General features: G+C 62.2%; 6 protein-coding genes across 6 annotated transcripts; 3 read left to right on the plus strand and 3 right to left on the minus strand.

Annotated features, from left to right (window-relative positions):
• The first annotated feature begins 65 nt into the window (after positions 1 to 65).
• CHLRE_14g615618v5 (uncharacterized protein) lies at positions 66 to 1111 on the plus strand. The gene is made up of 2 exons (XM_043070078.1): positions 66 to 534; positions 697 to 1111. Exons 1-2 carry the CDS (start codon positions 474 to 476, stop codon positions 897 to 899), a joined length of 264 nt encoding a protein of 87 aa, XP_042916751.1. The 5' UTR covers positions 66 to 473; the 3' UTR covers positions 900 to 1111.
• Positions 1112 to 1425: 314 nt separating this feature from the next.
• Positions 1426 to 2797, plus strand: CHLRE_14g615634v5 (uncharacterized protein). Its single transcript, XM_043070079.1, has 5 exons — positions 1426 to 1745; positions 1787 to 1850; positions 1913 to 1985; positions 2109 to 2160; positions 2310 to 2797. The coding sequence occupies exons 1-5, from the start codon at positions 1741 to 1743 to the stop codon at positions 2398 to 2400; spliced, it is 285 nt and encodes a 94-aa protein (XP_042916752.1). The 5' UTR covers positions 1426 to 1740; the 3' UTR covers positions 2401 to 2797.
• An 853-nt stretch (positions 2798 to 3650) lies between these two features.
• On the minus strand, positions 3651 to 6288 carry CHLRE_14g615650v5 (uncharacterized protein). Its single transcript, XM_043070080.1, has 6 exons — positions 5898 to 6288; positions 5621 to 5675; positions 5407 to 5473; positions 4858 to 5052; positions 4391 to 4615; positions 3651 to 4118 (listed from the first exon to the last, which is right to left on the minus strand). Exons 1-6 carry the CDS (start codon positions 6082 to 6084, stop codon positions 3894 to 3896), a joined length of 954 nt encoding a protein of 317 aa, XP_042916753.1. The 5' UTR covers positions 6085 to 6288; the 3' UTR covers positions 3651 to 3893.
• Positions 6289 to 6662: 374 nt separating this feature from the next.
• CHLRE_14g615700v5 (uncharacterized protein) lies at positions 6663 to 12788 on the minus strand. The gene is made up of 7 exons (XM_043070081.1): positions 12081 to 12788; positions 10105 to 11816; positions 9446 to 9864; positions 8814 to 9301; positions 8332 to 8502; positions 8005 to 8087; positions 6663 to 7840 (listed from the first exon to the last, which is right to left on the minus strand). Exons 1-7 carry the CDS (start codon positions 12360 to 12362, stop codon positions 7699 to 7701), a joined length of 3297 nt encoding a protein of 1098 aa, XP_042916754.1. The 5' UTR covers positions 12363 to 12788; the 3' UTR covers positions 6663 to 7698.
• Positions 12789 to 12966: 178 nt separating this feature from the next.
• Positions 12967 to 15989, plus strand: CHLRE_14g615750v5 (uncharacterized protein). Its single transcript, XM_001698956.2, has 6 exons — positions 12967 to 13343; positions 13724 to 13755; positions 14290 to 14369; positions 14496 to 14619; positions 14838 to 14984; positions 15130 to 15989. Exons 1-6 carry the CDS (start codon positions 13220 to 13222, stop codon positions 15172 to 15174), a joined length of 552 nt encoding a protein of 183 aa, XP_001699008.2. The 5' UTR covers positions 12967 to 13219; the 3' UTR covers positions 15175 to 15989.
• A 63-nt stretch (positions 15990 to 16052) lies between these two features.
• CHLRE_14g615776v5 (uncharacterized protein) lies at positions 16053 to 17148 on the minus strand. The gene is made up of 3 exons (XM_043070082.1): positions 17100 to 17148; positions 16819 to 17019; positions 16053 to 16650 (listed from the first exon to the last, which is right to left on the minus strand). The coding sequence occupies exons 1-3, from the start codon at positions 17104 to 17106 to the stop codon at positions 16634 to 16636; spliced, it is 225 nt and encodes a 74-aa protein (XP_042916755.1). The 5' UTR covers positions 17107 to 17148; the 3' UTR covers positions 16053 to 16633.
• Positions 17149 to 17160: the final 12 nt, after the last annotated feature.

Raw genomic sequence — 17160 nt, forward strand, 5'->3', positions numbered from 1 at the left:
TGCTCAATGAGCTTGTGGGGCCCTTCCGCGCGGTCAAATACAGGCTCTCGTCAACGCGAACTATGATGACGCGTTTTCTGGTTGTTCGTGGTCAAGAAATGAATGCTGGGCGACGGTATTACTGCTGTATGTTATGGCAGATAGGAAAGTATTGGGGCGTGCTGTTGGGAGTTAGGCAGACTATGTGGTCGAGCCCGCATTACTGGGTGCGACGCGAAGGGTTCCTGAAGTCCACGAATGCTGCCTGCCATGGCGCGCAGCTTATTAGATGAATCTATACTAACTGAACATTACTAGCGGGTCCCTCGCCAAGGCACAACAAACGTCCACAGCCCCGACAGTTTGCGCCAGTTTTGATTTTGCATACTTATATGGCACCGCAAAAGTACTAAACAAGTGCCCAATATCATAAAGCCTGCATCCAGATGGTCTTAGAGGCGCCAGCCCCGTCCACAAGCAGCGAACATGGCAGGATGCCCGGGGACGCCTCTGACACGGCCGCGATTTACGGTGCGCTCCTGAAGTTGCTCATCGGTGAGTACTTATTCAGGCTGGCACTAGGAGCTTGCAGATGCGAGCACGCGCCGCTTTCTGCCCTTGCCTGCCCTTGACTGCTCCTCCGTTGCCTGCTAGTGCCTGCACTCCACCCTTCTCCACCTCCCGCACGCACGCTGACGCTGTGAACACTGCCCGCAGTGGACCGGCATATCAGAGATCTTCACCATCGCGACATGCTATCGCAACAACAAGTTCAACTGCAGGCGCCGGCAGGACCCATGGCCGATGACGGTGGTAGCGGTGGACAAATGCTGCCTGGTGCTGGAGGCTTTCGGCACGCAAAGCGCCCGCTGTCCGCAGCTACAAGCAGTCTCGCGCCTCCGCCCAACGGCGCGGCTTAAGTAGCTGCAGCGGTTCTGGGTATCGTGGCTGCTGGCAAAATAATGCAGTACCGTATGTTTGTGATGTTGCGGCAAGAGGGGGGAAATCTGAGTGTGCACGCACGCAGACCCCATAAAATGCTTCCGGGCTTAACTTGGTTCCACCAACCCTCATGTTGCTACGATACCATATGCCGAGATCTTTGCAACAAACCATGTAACATCTACATGCGTGCGTATTACGCCGCCTTTCGCCTCGACCCACATCAGCAAGCATCCGCACCGCGTCTGTATTTTTGCGGGCGGGTTTTATCCGGGGGCGCCGGATAATCATCCGGGCCCCAGAATATGTGGGCTTTATCCGGCCCAGATATAACCGGGGTATTATAGCCGGCGGGGTAGTATGCGGCGGAGTAAAGCCGGCGCCGGATGTAAGTGGTCCGGTTATAGCAGTGCCCGGATACATCCGGGCCGACTAAACCTGGTGCGGGGTAAAGCCCGGCCAGATATAGTTGAGCCTGGCTATATGCGACCGCATATAGCCATGGGATCATCCGGTGCATCGCAGGCTATCGCTGTCTTTGAGCTGAATCGTTGCAGAGCGATAGCTGGGGTTGAAACAACATGGGGGCACTGCCCGAGCGAGGGGTTGCCGTAGGTCATGCCGCTGCATGGGCTAACATTAAGAGACAAGGCCAGACCTCCAAAACATAACTAACTATCAATTCTGCTCCACTATACTTTTGTGTAAGCTTGTAATTAGGAACGGATTGCCTGCCGTTGATACAGCAGTAGACTTGACATCACTGGGCGGAAGAGACGACTATTATATAATGCAGCTTATGAAGCTGCTACATCTAGTATGGTGCATCAGCCTATGTACTGGCTGATATAGCAGGAGCATTCAGGTTCTTGCGGTCAAAGCTTTTCCTGCGTCACGACCAAGCGCTTCCGGCGGCGTGTCTACTACTAGTAAGTGCACAAAGTAGTGCACTACGATCGTTAGCATCTGATCAAGCTCCGCTGTAACGTAGGATGCCGACGATGGAAAGGAATTTTGCCCACACTCGCTGTGTGAATCAGTGACTGGCAATAATACTACGCTAGGTGAGCGTCTCCATAGTTAGTCCGCTGGGGGAGGGGTCCAAATCCGAACGCCTCGGTGTGCTTTCCCCTTGTGGTGCAAGAGGCAGTTTCATGACCGAACCCCACTTCTGGTCGTATGTGCAGGATCCATCGTCGTGCCGGATGGATCAGAGTCGGCGTTGGTATTGCTCAGAAGGTGGGCGACAGGGTGTTGGCAGGGTCTATGTAAGGGTGCATGCCGCATGGCCCCTGGGTGCACACTGCATGCTCGGGTTGTCCCCCCTTGTAGCACCGCAATCATGCATACGTGCCTCTACATCCGGCGCTATGTGTATGTGCTCGCAGGGCACACCGCCACGGCGCCCGAACCACTGTACAGACAGCGTTAGATGTAGGATGGCTCTGTGGTGCTAGGAGCTGTGCTGGATTGATGTAGCGGTCATGGTGGCAGTGTTACTGTCAGCAAATACATTAGGGTTGCACTAGTGCGTGGCGCCGCCACCTTGGGCGTGATGGTTGCACGGGCTGCAGGGGCTCCCCTGGTTGGAGGCGCTAGAGCCTCCGCGCAGCCATGTCAGGGACAGGCACATACGCGCATGTGCATGTAACGCACATCAGAGAACACGCGCACCCACACGATCCACTCGCAGGGAGCGTGGGTTTAAGGGCCAGATGTTTGTGCAATAGCCGGCCAGGTATATTCAGCCAGTTATATCCGGCCACATATATGCGGCCGGATGTTGCCAGGTGTATCCGGCCCAGATAATATCCGGCCTCCCACCGGTTTATACATCCAATTATAGTCCGCGGCATGTTTAGAAAAATATGTCGGATATAACCCATCCCCCAAAATACAGACGACGAGTCCCAGCGGCACCACTTCCATACATGGTTGCGAGAGCCCCGGCATTGGCATCGTGCGGCGGTGCGGCGGCAGTGGTGGGCGGCGGCTAGGCGGCCGCCGCCGGCAGCAGTCCCGCCTGCTGCAGCGCTGGCAGCACTCCGCGCAGGGCGAACGCCTTTTGTAAGCGCGTCGTGGGGTGCAGCTGGTCTGCACGCGTGTATGAACACGGCGGGAAATGGGGCGGGGCGTACGTACGTGCGGGCAAAGGCAAGGGGTCCTTAATCAGGTGTGTTGCGTTATGTTGACACAGCAACAGGTCAGCGACCGAGCGCGGGACCCTATGACAGCCACGCACATGCAAGCAAGTGCCTGCACGCACAGGCCTACTGCTGCGCGTACGCCCACCCACCCACCCACTCACACACACACGGCTTTTTAACACACACACACACACACACACACACACACACACACACGCACCGTAGAAGAAGTGGTTGTCGGGGTCGGCGCACGGTACAATGCCGGGCACCACCGCCAGCACGTAAGCGGGGTGGAAGAAGCACGCCTCTACGTGGGTGCGTGGGTGGGACATGCCGCGGTAGATGGGTTGCGGAACAGGGGTGGGTCACGTGCCTGTAGCTAGGTGAGCAGCGAACTATAACATGCGCGTACTTCGACAGGCAAAGCCTTAAGACAAGCAGTTAAACGAGGCCTGTACAGGCTCGACCAATGCACGTTCTCACGCAGTCTAGGTTACAATCGTATGTGTGTCTTTGTGCCAAACCGAGGGGGTGGGACCGAGTCTCGCCAGGCCACCCTTGGATTGAGCGAAGAGCAGATGGAACTATGAAGCTTTACAGACCACGAAGTGTCATAATGGAAGAGGAGGTGGAGTGATGGCACCTAGTAACATGTTCGGTATGACGGGAGGGGCGTCCTATGGGAGCAAGCCTACTAGAGCTAGAGTAGGCCGACGGCGTTGCAGGCGGCACGCCCCTGGGGTCCAGAGCAGGGTGTTCGTTCTCCACGTCACTATACTGGCTCGTGAACTATGTCAGCAGGTCCCTCTTGTCACCAATGCAATCTCACGCATGCTCCATCATGCACGACCAGCCCCTCGCTCCCCAGTCCGCACCGAGGGTCGCGAAGGGCGGCGTCACGGTCGCCCCCACCACCCCACTGAAGTCCGCAGTCACCAGCAGCCGTGCGCCGCGGCTCCCGCTGTTGACCGGCGCCGACGCCAGCTCCGCATTCAGCGCGGCCGCCGCCACCGTCAGGGCATTGTTGATCGCGTCAGTCACCGTCTTGAGCTGCGCAGCAGCAACAGCACCACCAGTAGATAGCGCCGGAGGTAGCCGCGTCAGCCCGCAGATAACAGCAGCAGTGGTAGCGGCCGGTAGCGGCTGGTAGCTAGCGGCCGCCGGCAGGTCACCAGTCAGGTCACTTGGGCGGGCGCGGTCAGGCGGGTTGCACGGCGTACACGGCTTTGCGTTCGGGACATACAATCTAAACCCTCAACGCCTCGATCGCAACCTCCCCCTCGGCCCCTCCCGCTCCGCGCACGCCCCTCCCACTGCCTCACCACCGGCTTGAGCAGCTCCGGCGCACTGGGCGTGATGTCCAGTCGCGCCACGGGCAGCAGCACCAGCACCCGCTCGGCTCCCCGCTGCTGCCGCCACACCGCCTCGCCCGCTCCCAGCAGCTGCTGAGCCCAGGCCAGGCGGCAGGAGGTGATTGATCCGACCAGCGCCGCGACGGCTTGCTCGGTGGGGAAGCCGCCGGCGCCAAGGGCGGCTGTCAGGACGTTCTACGAGTAAGCGTGGGTTTGTGCGGCCGCAACGAAAGGAGGTGGATTGGGCAAGAGTCGGTGGGACAACCGCACGAGGTGGGCAGGCACGCACGTGTGAGATGGGTACACGCAACATATATACACGTGTGCGACACGTTCGGCAGCAGAAGCAGGCGTGCTCCTGCCTTGCATGCGCCGTGTGTGGCGCCGCGCAACGCACCGGCACCCCCATGCCTCCCTGGCCCCGACCCACAGCTCACCCGCACGTCGTTGTTGCCGATGAAGCTGACGGGCAGCAGCCGCCGGCCGCCGCCCAGCTGGCCCTGGGTCTGGGGTGCGCTGATGTCGGCAAGGAATGCCGACGTCTGGGATGGCAGGTCGCGAATGAAGGGGTACTGCGCCGCCGCGCCGTTCTCGGGGCAGGCCGCGGCGCCGCCGTGGGCGTAGTTCAGGACCTGGGTCGTGTGCGTGTGTGTTTGTGGGTGTGCTCAGGAAGAGCACAAGGTAGGGTATGCAAGGTGTGATGCGTGTGAGTGCATGCGTGCGTGAGCACAAGCGCGCGCGTGCGCCCCCTACCCTACCTCAGGCGCCGGAGCCGGGCATTTCGTGCGTGCACTTAGGGCCACCCCAGGGTTCCCTTACTACCTGCCCGCTGCTGCTGCTGCTACTGCTGCTGCCGCGTGCGTGCGGTCCTTCCGCCGGACAACCCCACATCCACCTACCTCCGCCATGCGTGCGTGCCCTTCAGTACCTCGTCAAGCCCCGAACACTGCCTGCCTAGCTCAAGCACGGCCTAGCTAAGTACTCACCGTGAGCTGTGTGGTGTTGGAGACTGCGGCAGCCAGGTAGTCGACCCAGATGGGGCCGTTGGAGTACCTGCACACGTGTTTGCGTGCGTGCGTGCGTGTGGTCGCGTATGTTCATGCATGTTTCCAGCGACCGACAACGTAAGGGGCGTGTGCGTGTGCGTGAGTGTGTGTACCGTGCCCCGCACGTAGCAACCCCCCCCCCACACACACACACCTGCCCTGGTAGTAGAGGTCGGCCTGCGGTATACCCGCCGCCCGGAACGTGTTACCTGGGGGGGGAGGTGGATGAGGCCGAGGTGTGCTTACTTAACGGTTGAGCTCCAATTACGAACAGCAGCGGTTGACAAGCGACACGCGCGCATCAGCCGCTGTGAGAGTAGTAAGCCTAATGGGTGGCTCATCACGTCGCCATTGCAAAGTAAGGCCAGCACCCAAGCAGCAGCACGTTGCCTGCTGCGATCAACTAACATCGTTAGCATCAAGGAACGCACCCGTGTCCGATAGCGAGTCCCCGAAGACCGCCAGTACCACTGCGGGCCTGCTGTCCACAGCAGCAGCAGCACCACCATTGGTCGCAGCAGCCTTGGCCCCAAACTCGCGAGCTGCCGCTGCGCCGGCCATGGCGACCAGCACTAGCAGGACTGCGCAGGCGCTCCGAAGCGATGCGTGAGGAGGCATTGTGATAACAGTAATAACCGTGTCAGAATATCGATTTTATAGAAACAGTTCCCATCGACTTGTCGGGGTCATGGTTGGAAACCATGAAATACTTGACCATACGCATGAAACCGTTCGAGGCCGGGCTGCGCAACAGGCATGCACCTCAAATGCCATAACAACACAGGCCTTCCCACACAACGCTCACAGAACAAAAGCATAAACGGCGACTTGCTCCACTGCGAAAATCGCGCACAGCGGTTGGCTGCGGTTGGCGGGAGACCAGCAGTCAGCCCGCCCCGGGAACCCCCCGGCGTCCCCGCCGCGGCCCTGACCGCCCCCCGCCGCGGCGGCGCTGACCGCCCCCCCGCCGCGGCTGTCAAAGCGCGTAAGCCTGTGTGGCCCTGCGACTCTAGGGATACCTGGAGCGTCAGCTCCGCCCGCCGCAACACCGGCAGCACCGGCTGCAGGGCAGCAAAAACATATTCACTGCTGATGTCTCCCGATTGTTGCGGCGTGCGTGAGCCAGGGTGAGCCCCTGCTCAATTCCCACCTGGTGTGCAGGACCGCCTAATCGTCGGAGTACAAGTGGCGTCGTTTTAGCATTTCGGCTTCGGCTCTCGCTCGAGTTTACGCCCGGAAACCATTCAGAGACCTTAACACATGTCACATGATGCCATTTCGGCAGTCTGGGGCCTTGTAAACTTTGAAAGCTCAATACACTCCCTGCCTCCATGCAAACCGTGCAGTTCGTACTTCCTGTAAACTCTGTACACCTAATCTCGAGCCACCCCTATAGACGTTCATTCGCCCATTCGGCAGCCATTCATACAGTTCATTGACACAACGTTGTGCAGCGGCAGACGAACCATGAAGTAGGCCACGAGCACTCACCCAAACTCTCAAGTGCGTGCGCTCCCTACTACCGTATGGCTAGGCATGGCGCCTGGCGGCGCCACACACGAGGCTATCAGTACAGCGTATTACAACTTGCTTTCACATCCAGTGGACACGACACATAAACACAGATGAATGGTTTGCCCGAGCCCTGCTAGCTACCTAGACCTGCCCGACATTACCATGCTCACAAATCAATTCATGCGTGCAACACAGCTCGTCATTGCAGAGCTGCAATCGCCTCCATCAGACCCCAAATCCTGCGCTATGGATGCCTCTAAAGTTCGAGGGCTTCCAGCATGCCCTTGTTTATCAAGCCCTGGATGCATTGGGCCCATTCACGGAGGATTACCTGCCGCGTCATGCCGGGCATTAACAGGCCTAGCAGCAAACAGCATGCCTCAAAATAAACATTGCACAACAAAGCGCATGCTAAGTTGTGGACAGCCGGTGCGTAAGCACTGGCCAGCTTTGCATATTGGAAATGCATCCTCATCACCCCTGATCATTATGGATGTGCTCAACCGTGGCATGGGATCGAATATGTGTGGGCTGCATGTTTTTGCACATGGTGTGCAAACAATGTTCTTGCCCTCACATGAATTGCCGTACGATAATCTCAGACGCGCTCATTGCGTTTTACTGATACGATATCCGGCTCACCCCTCCAGACTGACGCTCGCCCTGCCGGATGCTGCCCTCGGTATGTTGCACGCCGCGCACCCGGCTGCCACTCCCCTACGTGGTCTTGTGCTTGCGGCGCCACAGGGCGGCGGAGCGGGCCGGCGCCTGCACCTGTGCGGCCGGCAGGCTGAGCAGCACACCTCCGGCGATGACCGCGTTGGCAAGGAAGTGGCGACCCACATAGAAGGCGTACGTCCTGCGGTGTGAGCACGTGCAATGCAAGTGTCACTCGTTGGCCGGCTGAGTTGGCGTAACGGCTAGCCTGGTTGCGCGTGCGGTTGTTCCGCGGCTGCTGGTGGCTGCGGTCGACGGCTGGCGCTTGCGCGCACCCCTGGCTCCCGGTGCCGTACAGCAACTCACCACAGCATGCCGCCGCGCGCCCAGAAGCGCCAGCACAGCAGCCCCTCCATGCCCACTGCGCCCGCCAGCGCCACAGCCAGCCACTACGGACGGGTCCAGAGGGGAGAGGGCAGCAGCCGATGAAGAGGGTAGCAGCACGGTCGAGGGCAGTGACCTGTGTCGTGGTCACACAACATAACGGCCCGCACGCAATCCTGTGGCCCGACCCACATCTCCTCGCTGCTCCCACCAGTTGACGTGCCCTCCTCAGCACTGCGTCGTCCCGCAAATTCCTCAGCCATGCCCTCACCCGCATATGCCCCTCTACACCTCACATACCCCCCATACCTGCGGCCCCATGCCTGTGAAGTAGGGCAGCGCCATTGCGAACTGGCTTGGCAGCCAGAAGGTGTTGAGGCTGCCGTCCCCGGGCGGCACCCAGCGGTACGTGTCGCCCACCAGCTCGCGCAGCGCGCCGCCCACACCGCCCGCGTCCTGCATGTCGCGCACGTGCTCCACCTGCGTGCGGCGTGTGTGTGAGAGAGTTTGAGAGTGTGTGGGAGTGTGTGAGAGTGTGTGAGAGGGTGTGCGAGCGTGTGAGAGTGTGAGCCGGCGCGCGGGCGCGTGGGAATGGGCAAGTGCGTGTGCGCGTGCGCAGGTGCGTGTGGGGGTAAAAACGTAAGGAGCAGGGCGGGCGACGGGCATGGACAAGTCTGGAGTTTTGACAGGTCGTGTGGCATCTCGGCAAGGGAATGCACGCACAGCTCAGGAGTCCCAGCCACCACCGCTGCCTGCCACAACCACCAACCGCCAACAACCGCCAACCTCACCTGCACGCAGCCGTAGTACAGGAACAACGGAGCCATGAGGCCCAGCCCGGCCTGCAGCAGCGCCCACCGGCCCGACATCAGCGCGCCCGCCAGGCCGCCCAGCCGCCCGCGGGCGGGCCCCGCACCGCGCACGCCGCGGCTCGGATGCTGGTAGTGATGGCGGCTGCTGGGGCCGCGGCGCCCACGCGGCGGCTCGCCCTCCTCTTCCGCCTCTGCGTCCAGGTAGTCCGAGGCGTGTTCGCCTCCAGCATCGGACAGCGGCTGGGGCTCGGGCAGTGGCGCCTCCGAGCCCAGCTGCGGCAGCGGCGCCCGGACGGAGGGAGATCTGGGCAGCGAGGGAGGCGGCGGCGGCAGCTTGTGGCCGCTGCTGGCAAGCGCCGGCGGCGGCGAGTGCGCATGTGCTGCAGCTGCGCCACAGAAGCCGCCGGCGCCGGGAGTTGGGCTGTCTTGCCGCCAGCCGCCGCGGCGCAAGTCCCGAGCGTGCGCTTCTGTGGATTTAGAGGGGCGCCAAGCGGTGGCGATGTGGTGAGCCTCACGGGTCATAGCAAGGAGCACACGAATCCTACCCACGGCTCCCTCCCCATCCCCAAACCGTGTGTCTACAACATGACCCCAGCTACAATACAACACACCTCCAGCGCTGGGACGCCGATGCTGCGGCCATGCGGCGCTCGAGGAGGAGGAATGGCCAGCTCCGCGAGCCAGCGGCGAGGACAGCCGCGGCGTCATGTTGCCGCCGTCCGTGCCGCTGCCACAACCACTGTCATAATCGCTGGCATTACAGCTATCACCAGCTGCCGCCGCTGAAGCCGCCGCGCGCGAGCTGGCGGCAGCTGCTGCCGCGGCCGCCGACAGCGACGCCGTCGAGCCGTTCCGGCTCGTGCCGCCGCTGCTGCTGCTGCCACTCCGAGTGTTGGTGCCATTACTAGTGTTAACGATGCTGCTGCCCCCGGCGGCAGGAATGGAGCGCGCTGCCGCCACCAGCGTGGCTCCCACCACCGCCAGCTCCTTCATGCGCATCAGCTGCGCCGACTCGCCCTTGTAGAACATCCTGTGTGGGGCCGGCGCCAGGGTGGCATGCATCGTTGGCAACTTAACAACAGCATGTTGCTGTGCGGTTGCTCGCCGAGGCACTGGTTCGATCCCTGCATCCCACGTCCAGCTCTTCCCGCCAAGCATCGCTGCAAGATCGCATGCACCCGCCCGCCCCTTCTGCTACCTCAGGAACCGCCACCAACCCGCACTCGTGCCCTCTCCCATTCCCCATTTCCCCTGATCCCTGGCCACTCACAGCAGCCCCCAGCCGTGTCGGCACGCCAGGTCCCACAGCAGCCGGCCACCCAGCACCAGCGCCGCCGGCTCCCACCACACCCCGCCCAGCAGCGCCAGCAGGCACGGCACCGCCAGCGCCGCGTGCGCCAGCGGGAAGGCTGCGGCCAGCGGCCCGGTTCCGCCTGGATCCAGGACCGCCAGCGCGGTTCGGATCCAGCCCTGGATTGAGCTCAGTAGGCCGCTGGATCCGGCCCCGCGCTGCGGTCCGCTGCGCGCGCCATAGTGCCAGAATCCCTCCTCCTCCTCTTCCTCCTCTAGGCGGCGGAGCCGGGCCGATGCGCTCTGCCGGATGGAGTGGTTGCGCCAGGCATCAACCTCCGCCACAAGCACAGCGCTGTAGTACAGGAACAGCAACACGCGACACAGCAAGTGCCCCGACACCAGGCCCAGACCCGGCGGCTGCGGCCGCGCCGCCGCCGCTGCCGCCGCTGCCACCGCCACAGGTCCCGCTCCGGACTTGGACGATCGCAGGGCGCCGGATGCTTGGCCCATGAGACCGCCAGTGGCGGCGCCGGTGTCGGAGATCGCCATGGGTCCCCGCGGCGCCGTGTTGGAGATCGGCAGGCCATCTGGGTCGTGTGCGAACAGGCGAGTCGGACCCCGGCCGCTGGCGCCGGCGCTCCCGGCCCGCAGGAGCGAGGAAAAGATCTGGGAGGAGGTGGGCAACTCGGAAAAGGGCGAGGGAAGCGACTCGGGGTCGCCATCATGCCGCGCGTCCCCGAATGGCGAGCCCATGTGGCTATGGCAGGACGGGGCAGTTGAGCCCTGAGCGCCGCTGCCGGCAGTAACAGGGGGCGGCCAGTCACCGTTGCCGCTTCCGCGGCCGCGCGGCGTGTGCGGCGGGCTGACCGCAGCAGAGGTGGACTGGGAGACGGTGGTGAAGCCGCCGCCGCACGTGGCACTGCCGCGGCCGTGGCCACCTTGGCCCTGGCCGTGCCCCCCCAAGAGAGGGCCTGAGGCTGCGGAGTGCAGCGGGGAGGAGGCCAGCGCCGGCGGGGGCGCGATGGAGGACACCAACAGCCCGTTGCTGGACTTGAAGCGACTGGGCCGCGGCGGCCGTGTCGCCATCATGGCGGCACCGCCCATGCTGCCGCCGGCGCCGCCACCCGCCCCGACGCCCCCATGCTGGGGTGACGAGGCCTCCGACTCGCCGCCTGGGGAGCAGGAGTGGAGGTGCACGCCCTCCTGCGGCGGCGGCTTGGGCAGGGAGGCCGTGCCGGGCACCTTGGCGAGCGGCACCTGCCCCAGCCCGCCAGCCGCGTTTGGCGGCGGAGGCGGCAGGAGTGGCGAGCCGGGCGCCGAGGCGCCGACCGTGGGCGTGCAGGAGCCGGAGCGGGGGTGCAGCGCCCGCCGGGAGGGCAAGGGGCTGGGGCCAGCGGAGGGCGCCCGGCCTACGGAGCTGGTGGCGGCCCATCCTGAGTGCGATTGAGCGCCGTTCGTGTGTGCCCACGCCCCCGGCGGCGCCTCATCGCCCGGCGCCGTGGAGTTTGCGGAGCTCGGCTGGCTCCCATCCAAGCTGCTTCGGTAGGCGCGCCGTACGACATACACGGGGTGTCCGGGGGCGGTCACTTCGGGTGCAAAGTCGGTGCTGACACGTGCCGAAGCGGACGAGAGCAGGTGCGTGTCCGGATGCGCTGGGCACGACTGGCGCCGCTGTGCCGCCAACGGCTCCTGCCGATGGGGACAAGCGTGCGACGTGTATGTAAGGAAAGAGTGGTCGCTGTTGATCGCAGAACGGGCATTTAAGCGGGTGCCCCGTCCGGCTGTCCCGTTTTAGTGCGCGCTAATGACATTCACAAGTTGTCACAAGCAGCTACCAGCATTCTAGAACCAAGATACACCACGGAGAAAGTAGGCATTCGCTCTCAGTGGCACCTGGGCCCAGCGCAACGTACACGGGAATGTCGCCAAGAAAGTGTCCCTGAAGGATCGCACCTGTTGCAGGATGCGCCTGACCTCCTGCAGTTTGTTGCTAGGAGATGGTGATAGTGGTGTCGACGGTGGCTTGGGAGGCTGGGGTGCAGAAGCGGGCGGGGGCCCGAAGTCGCTGAAGTTCGAAGCCCGAACTGCAAATTCGCCACCAATACCATCCACGAATCTTGGGGTACAGCTAGTGCTTGCGCAGAGGCGCTCTGGCGCGGCGAAGGAGGACGACTTCTGGCGGGTAGTCGGCCCTCGCAGACGCCCAAGACTCGACTGGTCGCCCAGGATGTCCATTTCCTTACAAGTGTCGCATAGTACATCATAAACACATCAGGGGGCCCACGTAAGCCATTAAACGAAGGTTTGCGCGAAGGATGATTACACAGTTGTCTTGACTGTATAAGAGCTTCACGAATTCATAGCTGTCGGTATGGTTGGCTTTGGCAGCACTGTCCAGTTAGACCCCCGTCGATGGAATTTGATGGGGCCGAGCCGTCGGACTGCAAGGCCCAAAACCTTTCATCACTCGCAATCAACGCTGCTGGGCATCAGCGCTGCAATGTGCGCTGCATAACGGCTGGGCTCGGGGGCCGCCGCTCGGCGCTGGGCTTGAAAGCAAGGACAGGGATGGTCACAGGGTGCCAGCAAGTCAGCTCGGTCGCCAGCTCCCCCGCAGTCCCCCGCTGTCTCGAACGTGGACAGCTCATATAGACGTAGAAGTTGTGCCCCTAGTGGCAAGTGTGTACATGGCGATACACCTATGGCTGCAATCCCCTGAAGAGGCGACAGCGAACGGGCTGGTGACTCGTGCAGCGGCAGGACGTGGCGTGGCATGCAAAACCCAAATCCGCCAAGGCACGCTGTCATGCTCTTCGCGCATGTGAACAAACCGTCTATCCTTGAGCTTTTAACTGCGATTCCTTTCACCGTGACCAAGAGGACCTACGAGGCTAGGCGCAACACCCGAACTCAAAAGAGCAGCAAGGAGCAAAATGCAGGCCAGCATGAGGAGTTGCAACGTCAAAATAGTTCGCAGCGGTGTGCCTCGGACACCCTGCGTGCTTGCCGCTTCGCGCACAAATTCGCGGCGAACCGTGATGGTTGCGAGCATCTCAGCCCACCCGACGCAAAAAAGGACGCCTTGTTGGCACATGGCTCTCGTTAGCTCGCGCCAACGGGTGCTATGCCGTGCGGACGCGGGTGCGGCACAGCCCATGACGCTGGTGAACCTCATTTCCGCCCTGGCGAAGGCAAGCAGCGCATGGGAGAAGTATGGTGAGCCGGGGGCCTGCGGGGAGATGCGTCGGGCTGGGGTGTTGGGGCTCATGTGGTGTGCACCAGCGGCGGGCAGGTGGGGAGTGTGCTGGAGCGGTGCAGGGGTGCGGGAGTGAGGCCGAACCGCACTCGCAGTCAGTGGGCGAGGCTGCTCAACGAGTTGCGGGCTATCGCACTCAGGCTTCGGGTGAGTGTGCGCTGCCGTTGTTTTGCGTGGAGAGGAGGGAGCTTGGAGCTTAGGGACCGTGGATTTTGGGGAGCCCTTCCACAGCCACTCGCCACCTGACTAGGCGGATATGAACTCACACGTCGGCGCCGGGTGACACTCACTTTTCGTACATCCACACCCTAGCACCATTGCCATTTGCGCCTTTTGACAGACAAGGACCGGAACGGCACCCTGTCTCTCAAGGTGAGTAGCTGCCATCGACCCCGCAGCAGGTTGACGTCTGCAGGTTGTTGTGGCGACGCCCGCACCGCCTCACGCTAGTCGGGTGGCAGAGAGGCGGGGGTAGGCGGGTAGCTAGCGTACCGTATGTCCGCGCTCGACGTCCCCTTGCAACGTCCCGCATGCCTGATGCCTCCTTGCCATGCACCCTGGACTTCGAATCACTGAAAAATCTTTAGTAGGAAGCATGAAACGCTAGGACGCAGTCTAGCGGGCGACTAGTGGATAGCAGACACGCGACAAGCGGCTCCGTAGTGAGCGCAACAGCCTGGCTGCACTTGCGGCCGGCTTTGCGCCCTGCGCGCCTGGTCGGCGGTACACAACGTCGCGGCAGCTGCCCCGTAGTAGCGCCTTTGCAAACTGACGTACTAGCCTGGTGTCGTGTCAGCAAGGAGGCACCGGATGCGCATGTATCGCATCGTGGAGGGTGTAATACCCTCTGCGCTTTCGCCCCGCTCTGCCCTTAAACCAACTGTTCCTTTCCTTCTTGCTTCGCAGGAGTGTGAGGATATCTTCAACTCGGAGGAGATCTGCGAGGCTGTGGAGATGGTCACTAACATGCACTGCAAACACTACACGTAAGCGAGGCGGCGTTTACGGTAGTTGCAGTGCTCGTTCCAGCCACAAGCGGTCAACAACTCCCACCGTTTCCGGTCTTCCCTCGCGCTACCCACTGGTGTTATCCTTGCCGCCACTGCATGTAGTGCCGCCGACCTGGAGCCATACTTCAAGCGGGCCGACGGCGACCGCAGCGGCACCCTCAGCCGCAGCGAGTTCCTGGCGCTGTACCTTGCGGTCGCCACCGAGCGCGTGAAGAAGAACCCGCTGGTAGGATGGCCCATCTCGCCCACCACGCCGGGGCTGGTTGTTGCAGCGCTTAGGGAGAGGGGCAGCAGGGCTGTCGCGCGTTTCCTTGAACCTGTTCGTCGCCTCGATCTCAAGCTGACACCGCATAAGCCGCTCCATGCCGCACACTGGCCCATGCACCCCGTCGACCCTTTTCCCCGTTGTGCTTTACTAGCACCGGCCCCCACCACCGCCCACAGCTGCTGGCTGAGGCGCTGTTGGGCTTCATCGACAAGGACAAGAACGGCGTGCTGGAGGGCTCGGAGGTGAAGGCGCTGCTGACCATCCTGGGCTTCGCGCCCGTGCTCCTCATGCCCATCCCCGGCTTTGTCAAGATCGAGTACAAGGTGAGAACAACACGAGGGACGGGTGGGCAGGCACATACGGTAGTGGGTGCAGAGGCAATCAATGCTCTTGCTCGAGGGGTGGGGCTGCTGTCTTAGCATTGGCGTCGCGCGCGTCATCCGTCCCGGTCTTTCCTACCCCTGACAGGCGATTCTCAGGTCCCTGGGCGCCAGCCTCGAGGGCAGGAAGTAAGCAAAAGGGCAGGAGCTGTCGCACGTGCTCGACGTCTATATCGGATTGCCTCATTCTTTGCTTTCTGTATGCGTTCCATGAGTTCCGTGACTCGAATGTTCTCGCATGTACGATTGTCCTTGTGACCATGGGGTTTAGTCGATGCGATGACGGGCGAGGTGTGGTGACTGGTGTAGCTGACGTCGTGGGCTGACGTGCTCGTGGCGGAGCGACGAGTAGGAGGTGGTTGGGGCCGGGGTTCTTCGGTTACCTATACGGGCATGCTAGCGGCGGGCATACATGTGATTCTTGTGCATTGGATCGTAAATGTGTATGTTGCTGGTACCGCACACCGTCGCGTATGATTTGTCAGCAGCGGTTATAATATGTATGCTTCCGTGAACAATTGACACACATGACTGATGCTGTACGCCACGCCACACAAACGCGTACATCAGCCCACACGGTCTGGGCCTGCCCTGCACCTGACCGGACTGCCGTTGCATACGCGCATTCGCGGGGCTTGCAGCTAGGCAGGACGTGTTGCAGTCAAGGTTGCAGTGATACACCTCTCGTGCACTGTATCCGGAGAATAATGTGAGTCCCCCTGCTGACTGCACGGAATCCCTCGGGCAATCAGTAGTAGCATTGCAAGGCTTTATTGGGGTCGGGTTTACATGACAGCAAGCAGGACAGAGGTGCCCACCGGTACATCGATTCGTCTTTGGCGCTTGGCCAGGCTTGGCTGAGAGTTGGCTCGTGCGCCTACGTTTGTATGTATCCACCAAAGAGTTATATATAATCGTAACTAACTGGCATTGTAATGTTGCCTGCGCGTCTGTGGCCCATGCATCGTGTACGTACCAAGGCGCTTCTTTCAGCAGGGGAGGAGCCTCCCCTGTCTTTTAGTCCTTTGCAAATGCCACCCAATACCTACTGCTGGCCATACAGTATCAGCCAATCCGACGGCGCCTGAATTGTCTGCACTCTGCACTCACTAACGGCGTGCCCCAGAGATAGCCAGATGGCATCGTGCACCCACACCACTACACACATCCGTTTACGTACCAGCAGCCTCCGCAGCACAAGCCCACTCCGAGTTTCACATCACCACGCACGTCTCCCCAGCCTTGGTCCGCAGCGCCGCGGCAGCAGTGCGCCGCCCATCGGCGCGCATCCTGTGCGCCGTCCCACCCGCTGCCTCCTCGCCCCACGCCTCTTCCGCCTCCGGCCCCACCCCCGGCCCCAACTCCGGGCCCACTCCCGGGCCCGTCTTGGCCCGCTCCCCCGCCTCCGCCTCGGCCCGCACCTCCGCCTCCGCCACGCTCCGCCGCGTGCCGTCCCCTCCACCGGCCTCGGCCTCGGCCTCGGCCTCGGCCTTCAGCAGCGCACCTCCTTGAACAGCATGCCGCGCCACCACTGCCCGTCGTCGACATTGGCAAGCCGTACGTCGACGCCGTAGATGGCGCCGGGCGGCACCTCAAACTCGCCGGCAGGCTGTTGCCGTACGTTATGTTGTAATTGGGGGAGACAGCCACGATAAACGTTGAAGGGATGGTGGGGATGGATGGGACAGGCATGCACAAAAGAGCAAGCATGCGACACGTGCACCCCATCCCCTGCTGGGTCTCGGTGATGATGCGATCGATCGCCAGCACCGCTCACCACGTCGCGCCACTCCACGTACGTCACTCAGGCGCAGCGTCTCCTTGGCCAGGTGGCTCAGTCTGGAGCCCACCACGGGGCCAGGCACCTCCGCGCCACCACCATCACCGCCACCGCCACGGCCACCGCCACCACCCCCACCACCATCGGCACCAGCGGCGGCGCCGCCGAAGACGTCCAGCGGGCGGTGGTGCCGCTTGGCTGCCAGAGTCAGGAAGGCACCAGGAAAACTCAGGACCGAGACGACTGTGCTCGCCTGCTCGGTGCGTAGCCGCGCCGACAGGGCATGTGAGCGTCACAGTCAATCTGCTTGTCGGCTGTTGAAAGGGGCCGCCCGATGCG

The sequence above is a fragment of the Chlamydomonas reinhardtii genome, chromosome 14 (assembly GCF_000002595.2).
Source record: "Chlamydomonas reinhardtii strain CC-503 cw92 mt+ chromosome 14, whole genome shotgun sequence".
NCBI lineage: Eukaryota > Viridiplantae > Chlorophyta > Chlorophyceae > Chlamydomonadales > Chlamydomonadaceae > Chlamydomonas > Chlamydomonas reinhardtii.